Source organism: Hirsutella rhossiliensis (assembly GCF_020360975.1).
Source record: "Hirsutella rhossiliensis strain HR02 chromosome Unknown scaffold00019, whole genome shotgun sequence".
Classification (NCBI taxonomy): Eukaryota; Fungi; Ascomycota; class Sordariomycetes; order Hypocreales; family Ophiocordycipitaceae; genus Hirsutella; species Hirsutella rhossiliensis.
Window position 1 is genome coordinate 373905 of NW_025408685.1, and position 15591 is coordinate 389495.

The window sequence follows — 15591 nt, forward strand, 5'->3', positions numbered from 1 at the left end:
CTTAACAAAGCTACTTCATTAAGACCTTAACGGAGCCCTGGTCAAGAAGCCCTCCTTCCCTCACGGTCGTTACATCTTCTTACCCCGGTCACTACAGCAGCTCCAACCACAAAAAGAAAAAGTTGCCAGTGTGGGAATGTAAAATACTGCGCCACGCCTTGCACTAAAGTGAACGACGTGCCCTCGATACTTGTACTGCTGCCCCCGCACAAGCATAATGTTCACGTGGACATGGACACGAGCAATCAATGCCTCTTCGGTAGGTGTGAGCTCGGGCAATCGGGTCGGTACGGGGCCAAAGTCGAGCTGGTTTTCCGCAGAGAAGAAGTAAGGCTCGTCGGGGCCACGTTTCTCATCCTTTCGATAGCAACGCGAACAAATGCCGTCATAATCTATTTCCATCTGAAACCAACACTCGCGGCATCGGCTGCAGTATTCCATCTGGTCATTGTTGAGCTTGGTCCAGAACTCACGGAGGGTGGCCCTATCGCAGTCCGTCAAGGCCCAAGCATCCAGGTCGCCAGTCCACGCCGGATCTTGTGCACGGAAGACCGCCATTTCTTCCGGTGGAATTATCACTGGACTTCGAATACGCCGTGGCGGCCGCGACAGTCGATATTGCCGTCGAGGTTGTCTCTGGATTCGCCTTCCCGGTTGTCTCGGCCGCCCTCCTGTGCCAGGGCAGGACCACGGCGGCCGCGTCTTGGCCGCGCAGACGGCTGCTGCAAGCGACTACGAACAGGGCTTTCATACACTGAATCGTTATCGCTGTTCTCGTCTTCGTTCTCGGCATCGGAGTTACAATCAGCCCCTAATTGTTCACGGTAGCGACGCGGTCGAGCGGGGGAAAGCAGCAGGTTGAAATAGTCCTCGGCGTCCATATCGGGTTCGGAAAACTGGTCTCTATTGCCCCCTTCCTTGGCTACCTGATCCCCATTCGGCTGCGGCCGATCTCGACTCGCATCTACTTCCCTGTTAGCCCGAACACACTGCTGCAACGAAAACACAAGGGACATCTTATCCAGGACACCCGAACCTTCCGAGACGCCGAGTTGAGATATGGAAGGAGTCAGGGACACAGTCTCCCTGCACGACGTCGTGATCGATGGTCGCGCTGGATAGCGGCCAGCTTAACCCTAGCCCCTGCGGTAGAGATCATCTTGCGATACCTTCCCGCCTTTGTGAAATCTAGCAGCCAGGTAAGAATAATTCATTCTGGTTGCGTTGCCTCGGGCAGTCGATGGATCAAAATGGGAGGCGACTGGATCGGTCGCTGGCTGCTCAGCAGGTGACGGGGCCAGCGCCCGGAAGAACCGCGAGCTTTGTTGGGTTGGTGGAATTGGCGTTCCCAGCTCTATGTGCGGCTGGCTAATTGACTTTTTGAATAACGTCATAGCTGCATGAAGTCGTCGTAGCTTCTCCGGCGAACTAGGCTGGGTTCCCGATCTCTCGCTGGGAGGCGACAGGTCAGCATCTGCCTCGACTCTTTTCACGCTAGCTCTCCCAGGCGAGGAAGGACGGGCGGCGAGGTCCCTCAACGTCAGAATCGCCCCTCGGGATCTTGAACACTTCACTTCGTTAGTATTGAATGTCATACGGAGCGGGAAGACAGAGCTGACATGAGAACTGCACCGACTCCGACAGTCCAGGCAGTTCTTGGTGTTCCCGCCAGTTTTCCGTTTGCTCACGAAGTCACCTGCCGGTTTCTTCTCGCCACAGCGGGCACAGACGATCGAAGCCAAGTCAACTTGGAGCCCTTGAGTAGACCTAGAACTCATTATTCAGCCGAAGGCTTGAAGCAAGATATCAAGACGAGTTGGGTCAGTGAAGTTTCCATGTCACGCGACATTCCAAGTCACGCGACATTCCAAGTAAACAAACCGGGACCCACTTTTTAGGAGCCGTCATCCAGTTGCTGATCGTTTTGCGACCGTACATACAAATTTGGGACCAATCAGAGCCCAAGAAACTTATGACCCCTGTCTGCACCAAATCCTCATATATTGGGACGAGAGGAAGGCTCGCCAGCCGCGGCTCGCGCAAAGAAGCCTTTCGGAACGAAATTTGGCGACAAGAGAACCGGAGAAGAGTTGGCTACAGAAGAGAGAGAGAGAGTTGGCGACAGTAGATAGGAGACAGGAAGAAGAGTGAGGTCGAGATACGAGACACGGCGAGAGACGTAGAGCATTATCGTGAGTGAAACCAGCGCTCCTAATAGTGTGGACCATTAAGAGGACTATTAGTGCACACTGTGGTTTACACTATTAGTGCCGCACTATTAGTGTAGTGTGCGTTTCTCACACCACACTGGTGGTTCAGTGTAGCTTGCCCAAACTGAACGGGTAGTTCAGTGCAAGGGTCCAGACTAATAGTTGCACTATTAGTGCGCCCCATGATTACCAGCAACCCGGATTTTACTACCTTGAAATAGGGTTTCGGATTGATTTCCAACGAAAAACATGTATAACCTGTAAGACGAAGTGCGTATTATCCAAGTGGCGGAACCCCGGTCGGGGAGTTATGATATACCCGTTATGTCACCGTATAAAGGCGGGGTGCCAGGTAGCTGTTGTTGTTGTTGTTGTTGTGTATTTTGCGTCCAGCGGCTCAGGCCGCTCAGGTCTCCGAGACGGGGCACAGGACGTGCTGAGCTAGTTACAGAGAAGTGTCCCGAATGAGTTCCTCGAAAAACCACTGTCCATCTAAATGCACCCAGCGCTCGTAGTTCGCTACCGTGAACAACCCCTTCTGTCCCTATCCAGCATTTCATCGGCTCGATGGCGCTCGTGTCAAGCCTCGTACCCGTCAGCGGGATGTCAAGGCAAAGTGTCGGGTGGTCGCAGCCACAAAGAATTGGTCAACCCTTGGTTTTGTCCGGTCAGAATTCTCTCGCTCGCAGCCAAAACTGCTGCCGCAGTCCACGCTCCAGTAACCAAGCCGTGGAAATGACTGGGAGCGGCGGCAGGAAAAACTCTTGGAGGATCAGAGGCTGGCTTTGCAGCTTGCCCTCAGGAGAAAACCTCCGCAACCGGCCACCGTTGTTTAGAAGGGCGGGCCTTCCAATACCCATAGCTCCTTGGTTCCGAAGAGAGCCATGAGGTCCAGTGGACATGTTGTCGAGACCGGCTTCGCAGAGGAATATGAACTCTCCTAAGGTCTTCCTCTGTGCTGTTAGGTCACGATGGACCCCGCAGCAAAAGCGCGGTCGGGTGGCCTGAAGATCCTGTCCCGGCTAACGAGCCACTAACAGCTCCGCGGGGTGAAGAATTTTTACAGGGGAGTTGGGGTGCCAGGTAGCCTCTAACCTATCTGTCATCTCTAGGGTAGGAGGCAGGCTGGCTCGTCAATATTTATGCGAAGCAGTTGAGATGCCAATACATTCGCTTCTTTCCGTTGTAATTAAGCATACTGGTAAGCGTCTAAACACAAGCTTTGCTAAGAGCTTCCGCCTGTTATTGACTTTATTATGCTATCAAAACATGTTGCTAAGTTATCGTTTCTGGTCGAGAAAACCCATTATACCGGATGTTGCCCTGCCAATTTGTTCAAGTTTGTCAGTCGGGTTACAGTCCAAAGCGCAGATTGAGCCTCGGCCACACTTCTACGGCCCCAGCTACACCAATCATTAGCTTCATAGGTCGATGCACCGCAAGCCTTCTGATGCTCTTCTCGTCGAGGCTCAACTGAGGATCTCCACCGCCGTTGCGTACGCAAATTGGATGCCGACGTTAGGAACACTGGGGCGTGTCGCTTGGCTGGCACGAGATGAGCGCGAGACGAGCGCGAAGCGAGCACGTACGGAACAATTCGCGACGATGTAAAGTTTCGTTGTGCGCCGACGCTAAAAGGATATGACCGATCATTGGCCGGCAAACTCAAATTAATTGGATTCTGTGGTCCAAACCAAATCACTAGGACTTCCTAGGGTGGTCAAAAGAGGAAGTTGTCCACCACAGAATGATCTGACCGGAGCTGCCACAAACAATCCGGTTTATCCCACCAATCCTGCTCTCCGCCAGATTCCCATGATCGCCACTCTTATGGTCTAGTGCATTCCCTAGAGGATCATGTCCTCCATCGTGGATCACTCTGAGGCTGGCACCTATATAGATGATTCTGACCTTATTAGTGGGACAGCGGCTTCCCGTCACCGGCACCATCCTCTTCGCCTGTCCTTAGCGTCTACCGCCGAAAGACGTCTCCTATTTGGCAGTATTGTCGAAGAGAAGAAGGTAGGAGTATTCCGGCAGCTTGGGTTGATTCCAATGGAACGAAATGGTGGCATTGCCAGCCCTGCTTCGACAAGAAAAGAGCGAAGAAATACAATTACTGTGGTGGGTCGTCCGCCATCGTCAATCATTTGCGAAAGGAGCACAATATCATTATTTCTGGGCGGCAGGAGACCAGGCGGGAAGTGACGCAAAGTCGCCTCGGAGACATCACCGCATTCCTGGCCAATGGAACTTTGGTCTCCACCAAGAAACGCAAGGCGACCGCAGAGGTAGATGCCCTAGACCAAGCGACTCTCCGCGAACTGTACTGCCGTTATACAGTAGCCTGCAGCCTCTCATTTGCTCATGTTGAGCAGCCGGCCTTTCGCGACTTTATCCGGTATATCCGTCCGGCCGCCGATGATCTCCTCCCGAGGTCCGGCGACACGGTTAAAATGACTTACAATGGGGCTACGACAACAAAAAGGAGTTTGTAAAGCGAGCTCTGCAGAATGCTCTCTCGTCAATCCACATTGTTCCAGACAATTGGACATCGCCGAATTGTTTGGGCGTAATAGGGTTTACAGTTCAATTCGTTACCGAAGATCATGGTCTGCAGTCCCTGGTGGTGAGGATAAAAGAATTGGAAGGACAGCACAGCGGCGAGAACATGGCAGAAGCCATCATGGAGTTCATACGAGAATATGGAATAGCGACAAAAGTTGGATACTTTATGATGGATAATGCCACCAACATGAATACCATGATCGACAAAGTCTCCGACGACTTGGAGCACGAGTTCGAAGTTTTCTACGATCCTCTTCCTCACCGACTTCGCTGTTTCGGCCACATCATTAACCTGGCCGTGATGGAGTTCCTCATAGGAAAGCGACCACCCACAGCAGATTCCTACCACGGACCGTCCGACGACGAAGTTAAGCAATGGAGAAAGCGAGGGCGATAGGCAAATTGCATAATATCGTGGTCTACATCACCTGGACTCCCCAGCGACTTCAGACATTCACTGGTCTCACTGACGGTCTACGGCTACGGCGCGACAATGACACTCGTTGGAATTCGTGGCATAGCATGGTTGAGTGGGCCCTTAGAACAAAAGTCCGTCAAGGCATCACCATATTTTGTGCTCAAGAGCCTGCCCTGCAAGACGATGCTCTGACTTCCTCTGACTGGGTTACTCTGGCTGAAATTCACAAATTTCTCGAACCTTTTCACGACGCTACAATGGCCAACGAAGGCACCGGCAATTCCATCTCTGACGTTCTGCCAACCATGGACTATCTCTTGCACCACATTGAAGCGGCCAAGGAGGCCACTACCATCCCCCACTTGGCTACAATGATGGAGACGACATGGGCCAAATTAGCCGACTACTACGAATTGACGGAAGATTCGCCAGTCTATTCAGCAGCGACGGTATTAAATCCTTCCTCAAGTGGACATATATGGAGAAGACTTGGGACGACAAGAATGAATGGATTGAGAGAGCTAAAGCTCGGGTAGGGAGCTCTGGAGGAGGCATACAAATCTACCACTCCCTGCCCTGTTCTTCGACCAGCTTCCGCACAAGAGCCAAGTGCAAGACGACCAAATGGGTACAAAATGTGGATGAAAGAGCAAAGGCTACGATTTTCAACATGGATGACGACGAGTACGAAGTGTATTGCCGCGAGCCTGTGGTGATGGTATCGGATCCGTTGAAATGGTGGTTAGAGTCAGCGCAGCGGCGACGGTTCCTAACTTATCTTTGATGGCCATTGACCTTCTATCGATTGCGCCTATGTCTACTGAGACAGAGCGGCTCTTCTCCAAAGCCAAACTTTCGGTAACCGACCAGCGAGGATCTATGAACATTGAAACTTTAAATCTCTTGGAATGCCTACGATCCTGGGACCGGAGCGCTCTGATACTCCCATCCGAGGTAAGATTTCTGTTTCGTCAGATGAAGATTGTCTAATTATGGATTCCAGTGTCGCTATATCGATCCGGAAGCCACCGGTACCGGGTCTGAGCCTCTGATTCAGGAAAGGGGCGAGGAAAGCTGCAGGTAAGGCAGGCAATTCGGTGAGGGCGCTGGAAAACTTGAAGGCAACCTTGCAGGTGCGACGGGTGCAATGCCAAATGTCAGACTATATGTTCACACTAATAGTGTAGACCACAGTTTGCACTGTAGTTCAGTTTGGCCGTGACGAACAGACTAATAGTTCAGTTTGAACATCTCAGGCACACTGGTAGTGTAGTGCGGCCAAGTCACACGCACTGAATGAGCAGTTTGAGGGGTCCAAACGCACTGGCCACACTATTAGGAGCATTGCTCCTGACGATGATTCTTCTCGTTATTCCTCCACCACATGACCAAAATGACCTTAAAGCGGCCTCGGAGTATTTATACGGAGGATATTATGGCTAATGCGATAATTGATGTCACAAAAAACGGCTTGTCGCAGTACCGCGCCGCCCAAAAGTATGACATACCTCAGCAGTCTATTTCCGACAGACTCAAAGGCCAGGTAGCCCTGGCTGATCAGATCCAGCCTCGTCAACTCTTGAGTAAGTCTCAGGAAGCTCGCTTGGTTTCTTGGATCCTCCGCCAAGAGTCTCTCGGCTATGCTCCTCCCACAGTCAGATCCGCGCATGTGTGGAGGCTCTTATGAAGCAACTGAACAACGAGCGGACAGTGGGGCGCAACTGGGTCTCTAAATTCATCAATCGCCATCCGGACATCAAGAACAAGCGTGGGAGACGTCAGGAAGCTAACCGATTTAATGCTTTTACGCCTCGGGCGGTTCACTGGTTCTTCGATATCAGGAAAAGGAGTATGGATGGATTAAACCAGAAAATACCGTGAATGTTGACGAAGGCGGTATTATGTCTGGCTTTGGTGAGTATTTGGCTTGTCTTTCATTACTTTTACTAACCAGACTCCTTTTGCCAGGTTTGGATAGTCTTGTGGTTGGGAGTGCAGACCCAAAACGGAAGGCCCTTCTGAAAGGGCCACAGTCCCGCAACTGGACCTCATTTATTGAAGCTATCACCGCGGACGGCCGTGTCCTTACCCTGGCATTATCTTTAAGGGCAAAGAACTTCAGAAACAGTGGTTCTTGACGGAATTCGGCAAAATAGCCGACTGGCATTACATAACGTCGCACAACGGATGGACGGACAACCATATCGCTATTGAGTGGCTTGAGAGGTCTATTTGCCCCAGACGCGACCAGCCGATGCCTCAGATGCTAGACTGATCATATTAGATGGACATGGAAGTCATGCAACGGTGCGTTTCTTTATCCACCTCTGTAGGAATTACTGTTAACCGGGACCAGCATGCATGGATGGCCACATGCTTTTGAACAACGTTTATTGCTGTTACCTTCCTGCCCACTGCTCTCATGGCCTCCAGCCGTTAGATAACGGTGTATTCAATGCCTCCAAGGCAGCTTACCGGAAAGAACTTCAGAAATTGACCTGTTTGACCGATTCTGCGCCTGTTCATAAGGTCAATTTTATACGGGCATATGCTAAAGCGCGCGAGGTTGGAATGACGGCAAAGAATATATTGTCCGGCTGGAGGGTCACTGGGAATTGGCCGATCTCACGATCCAAGGCATTGCGGCATCCAGAAATTCACGCAGACATTGTAGAGACGTCTCCAAAGTCCGCGCCATTTTTGGGTTCTGATGATACGCCAAGAAACAGCCGCCAGATTCGCGATTTCGGAAAGAACAAGACTCCTGGCACCCGGAGACGATACGCCGTGATAGCTAGAGGCTTTGAAGCCCAAGAACAGACGCTTGCCGAGCACAGCAACAGAATCGCGAAGCTAGAGGAAGAAGTGGCCCGGCTGCAGAGGCAAGAAGAGGAGAGCAATTCCGAACCCGAACAGACGGTTCATGACTCTCAGTGAAGCTTTGGTGGCTGAGGAAGCCATTCCCAAATTAAAAGCCAAGAGATAGCCGTTGTGCTGAATTCTGACACAGAGGAGGAGGAGGTCTCAGAGGTGGAGACAGCTTCAGTGATCGAAGTCAAGGTGGCACCGAAGCCCTTCCAGTCACCACCAGATCCGGGCGAATGGTAAAAAGCGCCGGTACATATAAGAGCGTCCATTTCTCTACGGAATGATATTTTTTTGTGTTTATAATGTTAAGTTCTGATCATATTTCATGTAGTTCAAATGGTAGACTTTTGGTGGAGAATTTTTCAATTGCGCTACCGAAAGGTGGGTGTTACCGAAAGGGGGGTGGGGCATGGTAAGTCCTTCCGCACCGCAAGTCCTATACGCTCAAGACGATCGATATACAGATCGATTGAGTCCTCTTGAGCTGGCGATAGCCTCGTATGCGTTGCTTTATGGCCGCTGCGAGGTTGGATGCCGTGAAATCGCAAGCGGAGTCGTTCGCGTGGAACCCCAAATTCCTTAGCCGCAGCGCGAAGGACATATTGGGATTTGCCTCAATGGCTTTAATAGCCTCGGCTACGCGCCTTTCAAGCGTAAGCTCTTTATTCTTCATAATGTGGCGTTGTTGAGGTCAAGATAGAGGCTTGAAGCGGTGAAGTGACACAGCCAGGTGGTTGACACAGACAGGTGGTGAGGACCCACTTTACGTGGGTCTGTGGGACGAGTAAGGACTTCTCGTTAAGCAAAGCTGTAAATTTGAGCTACGTAGTGACGAAGTACACGCAGTGCGCAGATTCAGCTGTGCTTCTTTACTGAGGAAAAAGTGCAGACCACTTTTTCCTTACCCAGCGTTTTGATTGGCCTACTCATTATTTGCAGAACCATCATTGGTCAGATTTACCCAGAGTTCACCCGGAGGCAGCGTTGTGATTGGCCAGAGCCGATGTATACTGTACGCCGTAGAATTATTCGTACCGTACAAAACGCTTCTGATTGGCCAACATGGTTTACCCGCTACTTTGCCATACGGAAGTTTACCCCCACCTTTGCCGCCACAGACCTGACAGCGCGCGCCTTACATCAATGCTTTGTTGCATCTTCGTAGCACAGTAATTTACAGCTTTGCTTACTCCTGTGACGGCGTATTCGGCGGCAACCCAGGTATCTTATTTTACGGGCGCGGCATTTCCGGCTACTTGACCTTGCCTCTAAAAAGCTTTAAGACCCTTCTTTACTTCTCGTCTCGGCTTTCTACTATTCCACCTTCTTCCGCTCTTCTCCTTTGTTCTTTTTTGCGCTTCTCCCTTGCTTCATCCGCCGGACCTTTCCACGAGCCGGCATAATGATGGCTCACAAGTGGCTCCACTTGATCCTGGGGAAATCCGTTCTGTAACGCAGCAAACGCAGCGCCTGGCATGACTAGCACGTCGCCCACAAAGCGCGGCTTCTTTATACCAGCAATATCCCGGTCGTCCACCATTCGACTCAGCTTTTCCCCCAGACTCTGCACAATACCGAGTGTCATCATTTTTGGACCGGTAATGTCGACGACATCGGAAATCATGTCGAGAGTGATACCGCTCGGTGGGACGCCGTTCTCTGTAGCGATATTATATAGCTCTTTGACGACGGAATTGACGACATACAATAGGTGCGACGAGCCTGGTCGAGCAGCAAATACCCAATTCGTTAGTTGCGAGTAAACAGGGCGAGCCTCGTCGGATGGGATATCGAACTCGAGGCCAACTATCAAGCTGATGTTCGGTGCGGTGTGATACATCTCAGCAGGCAGCCAGTGACCGACGCCTACCTCACAGGTAACATCGATATCACCCAAATTCCCCCTCAGACAGCAAGATCAGATAGCGCAGCAAGTCTGCTCTGAGAATGGCAATGGGCAGTGCCAGGTATAAGGCGACGATATCGGGGCGTGACTCGTTATAACGCGCTATAACGTAATTCTCGGCGGACTGGTCGGTCAGGAGCTCGTACCGGAAGTTAGGATTCTTCTGCAGCCAGCTATCAATGATAGTTTGTTGGTCATTGGTGAAATTGCGGTCTTTCGCTGACTGCCACACCTTGCCCGGAATGCCGGGGATTGTGCCAGGCACGCTTGAAATGGTAGTACTCGTTGTTGATAGTGAAGATGCCTGGAGAGAGTTGACGGTCGCTTGCTGCGTATCTTGATTTGTTGTGGACAGGCTCTTCACTGCAGTGAGGTTATTCGAACTGGTTCAATTGGTTATATCTTGTGTAACTAGGGAAACGTGTCCCATACAAACTGTGTGCAAAGACCTTCCTCCCTGTGTCTCACCTCTTACTCGCACGTGACTAGCGCGGTCGATTAGTTATACGTGCGCGATCGGTGCCTAGTGCACAGGTGGATCCAACACTGGAACCTCTTTCTAAATCGATGATCGCGCACTAATCAATCCACCAAAAACACACCAAACACAGCGAATTAAGATGAGATAGGAAAACACGAACAAGAACACCAACAAACTCCTACCACGATGCATCACTATGTTGGATAGTGTGCTCTGACTGTAGCTCTCCCTCCCCCACACTGGGTGTGTTCTGCCACACGCCATCATGGGCCGCATTTCGAGCGCCGGATGCGCTAGCTGATTCCATCGGTCCCACGTTGGAATATGGACACGAGGATCTCCTCGTTAATGTGAATGGAATAAAAGAACGACGGTAAAGCAGAAGAAGACGAAAAAACCGATTAAATCTCGTCGAGAATTGTTGTGTTATTGCGATGAACGAATCCTTCCACCTCACGTTTAGCTGATTGTCGCTAATAAACTGCGTGAGGGCGCTGTTTGTGATGCCTTCGTCATAGCATCGGCAGGGTTATCTGCGCCGTTGACCCAACGGATTTCCGCAATATCCCTTGATTCATATGCCTGCCTCAGCGCCATGATATCTATCATGAGTCGCTTCTCTGTTGTGGTGCCAAGTTTGACGAGGCACTCATAGAGGCTATATGAATCTGTGCAAATGACGAGCGGGATTTGCTTCAGATCAAGGCGTTGTGCGATCGTATTGACCGTTTGCTTGATCACAAATGCGAGATCGAAGCCCGATGTCAATCCATAGATCTCTGATGCAAGAACGCTTCGAGTAACGCGCTTGCATTTAGTTGAGCTCCAATGAAGAATGTTTCCGCGGATGGAAAATGAATCGGTTGATTGCGCGGTCTCATTGGCGATGATAATCACAAAGCCGATTTGAGAGCTTAAATCCTTATTGTTGGCGAATGATCCATCGGTGAACACAAAGATCTTCGCGCTCTCGAGATCGATGGGTATGTAACATAGGCCACGGTCGGGATTGTTGATCTGCCATTCAATCCGCTTGTTCAAAGCCTTGAAGTCGGTATTAACGGGCTCTTGGGCTTGTGCCGCAACGGAACAATCGTATGTTGCTTCGGGTTGGCAAATCGAAGCGATATATGCCCCGGGCGCGTTGAGCAGCATAATCCTGATGCCTACTTGATGCCTGAAGATTGATCTCCTCGAGGTTTTGGGCTTGGCCCTTCTGCCTGACGATGACACAGCCATTTTGTATGGTCAGGCGGCTGCCGTTAAAGTCGCAGATGGAACCTTCTTGGAGAATCTCTTTTGGCTTGGCCTTAAAGCAGAGTTCTTTCTCCTCGATCTTGAGAAATGCATCTGTGCCAACAATGAATGTGTCATCCGTTTGCAAGGCCGCGATGCCAAACAGGTCCTTGTCGGCGATGTTGTTTGCCGTGATCAGAAGGCACGGGTCAAACGAAGAGGTTTCCATATTAAGCTTGCGGCAGTGATGGTCGTGATATGTGTTGAACCAGTGGGCTCCTGCCTCTGCGATGCCATATAGCGGCTTCACGATTCGCAGGATTGTTCCTCTGGATATCTTCTTTTGAGTTCTTGAGGAAGGGCTGCAAGGATGACACGGGCCAGCTTGGTCTGGGATTGTGTGTATGCCATCGTGATGTCTCTGATCATGATGAACATATCCCGTGTGCAGAGAAACGGTGCTAAGGCCAAGGCCACGCGTTGTGCGGGCCGGCTGATGGTAGGGGCTTGTGTGAGGATCCCACGTTTCCCATCATCATTGTATCCTTGCACAACGAGGCGTGATTTCTCGTATGGCGTTGCAGTATTTCTTCCGATCTGCCTGCGCGGCCTCTTTGGCTCAGGGTATTCGAAAGGTTTGGGTTGGTCTTCTGTGGTAGGAAGAGGAAGAGGTTGTTGAGTTGTGGGTGGAAGGGGAAGAGGGTTTTGAAGAGGATGTTGTTGATCGGATTGTGTTGAGGGAAGGAGTGATTGTTGTGTTGATGGGTCTGTGCGGCTAGGGCTAGGGTCGGGTTGCAACTGAGGAAGGAGCGATTCCGGGTGACGATAGTACGGTTGGACGCATGTACTGCGAAATTTCGCTGGTCCGTTGTCCAGGTCAACTGCGATTTCCGTATCCGTCACCTCGAGCACTTTATATGGGCCTTGCCATCCGTGCTTCTCGCGAAATACGCGAACTTCGCTTCCTAGCGCCAGGGATAGGGGCAGGCGCAACGCTGTATCAGGCCCATTACGCGTATTTAACGCGGTCTGAACCTTCCTCTGGGCGTTGATCTTCCTCAGCTCTGACATCGTTCGCCACACCGCCTTAGCTCTTGCCATTGCGGAAGGTGTAGGCGGCGAATCCATCGTCATTCGAGGCAGAGCACCGAAGACGAGGAGGGTTGGAACGAGGCCATCCGGACCGGCTGTGTCGTTGACAGCCTTGAAAGCCATTTGAAGGACTTGATCAGGGCTCACGGTATCCTTCAGCTCTGCCTTTAATATATCATATGCTCTTCGGACGGGCACATGATACTTCTCAACCTTCCCAACAGCCCAATGTGCTTCCACAGGCACCTGATGACACGTTATTCCCATCAATTTCGCTTCTGCTTGGAACTCGGCAGCAGCGAAATTCGTGCCTGCGTCATGAGTGATCACATCGGGTGGTCCAAGGTATGTATCCATCCAACATTGTTTCAACGCGAGCCACGTTTCCTTGGCCGTCATGTTGGATAGGAATCTCCTGCCTGATAGGCAGTGGCTTGATCAACAACATGGAGGACTGGTCTGCCACCCAATGTCATGACATCAACGATGACTTCGTAATTGAAGTCACAATCATCCTTCAAGCTGAACTTGAACCTTCGTGGCGGGTCGGATTTCATCTGACAGTAGTGGCAGAACTTCTTGATCATTTCCAGAGCTTCGATTTCCACATCATGGCCAGCCGAATTCAGCAGCTTGTGCAGCCGATACACGGATGGATGACCAAAACGCGTGTGGAGGCGCCGCAATTCAGCCTCCGTGAGATATGCCACTGATGCCTCTTGTTTCCGCAAGAAGAACCACGCGTGACCCCATCTTCGAATCACTGGAACGCTCACACCATTGCCAACGAGCTCGTTCGTGACGTTATTTAAATATACGCCGAGCCGATCCATATCAGCTAGGCATAGGAGGAATGGCGTTGGCACGTTGACTATATGAAAATCAACCTCTCCCACTGGTGTGTTCAAGGTGATCACGCCAAGTGGTGTTTCCAATCTTCCTGCACCAAATCTAACTGGTTCGGGCTTGCGATCATCACGGAATTGGACTGGGGGCATCTCTCGTTGGAGAGCACGCAGTTGTTCGATTCCTCCCGTCGATATGCATGCCGCACCTGTGTCCGGCATGATTCCTTGGAACGAGTCTTGAGAGTAACGATCTAGTATGAATTGTGTGGGTTCGTCACCGTTGAATAACTTGATGCCTACTGGAGATCCGATGATGGAAAGCTTCGTTGGAGAGGACGTCGCAGCAGCGTAGAACGATTCATAAGGGTCAGAGGAGTCAGAATCATCGGATTCCTCGGTTCTCGAGTCATCCTGATCCTGTGATTCCCCTTCATAGTCAGCCAAGAACATAGCATACGAACGAGATTGACCGTGGAAGCCTCTCTCGTAGATACTTCTCTTTGGCTGCTTTTCTCTCGTTTTCAGGATGTCTCGTTGAGAAACAACCTTCCTTGCCGCAAACGTAGCATTTCTTCTTCCAATTTGGCTGACGCCTTTGTGATTGACCTCTTGTTCCGCCGGAATTTCGCTGAAATTTGCGATCCACGAAGTGCTGATCATGTCCTCTATCCAGGTCTTGGGGATATTGGCCACTGGGTTGTTCAGATCGTTCATCTTGCATGGCAGATAGCGATGATCGAAGCTGTGATGCCAATCCCTCAAATGTAGGTGCGGGAGAGTATATCGCGAGTCGGAATTCAGGCACACCACGGCACGCCCTGAGCGTTGCATCGATCAGGCCACCTTCGCCGCCAGACTTATCCCCGAGTGCTCTCCTACAGAGCCGCAATTTCGTAAGAAGGGCCTGGAGGACCTCGTCAGATGACTTACCGGGCATCTCAGCCCGAAGTCGGCTGAAGGTGAGGTGCTCCAGTGGGTATGATACATCTTCTGGTTGATTTCGGTGTCAAAGTGCTCTTTCATCTTCTGATACATCTCAGCGAAGGTTAAATCAGTGCTGATTTCGTGTAGAAAGAAGGACTGAGCTTCCTTGGCCAGAATCGAAGGGAAAACACCATGGAATTTAGACGGAGGAATGTTTGCTTGACGGCACACGCTCATGAATTTCCGGATCTTGTCATCGAAGATATCGTATGGTTCGCCGGTATAGGCTAGTTTCTTGTCCCATATCTTAATGAATCTAATCGTGAGATCGGCCTCAACTTCCTCGTTCTCGAATCGAACAGGTGGAATGCTCGTGTATGCATCTCGGAAGTTGGTAGTCCGTACGGGGAGCGTCTGCTGATACCGAGGGATTCGCGCCATTGATGCTGAGGCTCTTGCTGAGCGGGTTGATGGGTCTCAATGATCTGAGGGGATTCCGGTTCCGCCGGTCGGGTAATAGTTGGCTGCTGGATTACTACCGGTGCCGGTGACGATATAGCCGCTTTAACAGTTCCTTGGAGCAGCTTCTGTTTCACCTTATATGCCACGGTGTTTTCAGCAACCTCTTGACCAAGCAACTCGTTCTCATCCCATTCAGGAAGTTCGTTACTTGTTAGAAGGCCACATAAAGCTCGAGAGATGCTAGAGTTGGCCTTGCCCATATAGATCCCCCTAATTCTGAGAAGCGTCCGGAGTCTTGATCTAAGGCGTGGGTTGATTAGTTCGAAGTCATCATAGCTCCATCCCGTGAAGTCGTTATACAGATCCCCAAGCAGGGCAATTCCGTGGTTACGTTTATCCACCGTGTATGTTGCCACACAGCCTAAGAAGAAGCTGTTGCGGTGGACAAGGAGGAGCTCTGGGTGATAGGTTCGTTGAGGAAATCCGCGTCGAAATGCCTGATCGGGAGTGAAGGGCTCCACGATCGTCAGGTTCCGTTCAACGAGTTGCCTGTCTTCGAGAGACACGTTGGCCGGGGT

The 15591-nt window shown here is 51.0% G+C and overlaps 2 protein-coding genes across 2 annotated transcripts; one reads left to right on the top strand and one right to left on the bottom strand.

Annotated features, from left to right (window-relative positions):
• Positions 1-7557: 7557 nt before the first annotated feature.
• On the top strand, positions 7558-8304 carry HRG_11189 (DDE superfamily endonuclease domain-containing protein; the record flags this gene model as incomplete). Its single annotated transcript, XM_044869659.1, has 2 exons — positions 7558-8115; positions 8209-8304. 2 exons carry the CDS (start codon positions 7558-7560, stop codon positions 8302-8304), a joined length of 654 nt encoding a protein of 217 aa, XP_044715212.1.
• Positions 8305-10910: 2606 nt separating this feature from the next.
• HRG_11190 (polyprotein) lies at positions 10911-11916 on the bottom strand (the record flags this gene model as incomplete). The annotated part of the gene is made up of 4 exons (XM_044869660.1): positions 10911-11119; positions 11264-11524; positions 11622-11760; positions 11812-11916. 4 exons carry the CDS (start codon positions 11914-11916, stop codon positions 10911-10913), a joined length of 714 nt encoding a protein of 237 aa, XP_044715213.1.
• Between the last annotated feature and the right edge of the window lie 3675 nt (positions 11917-15591).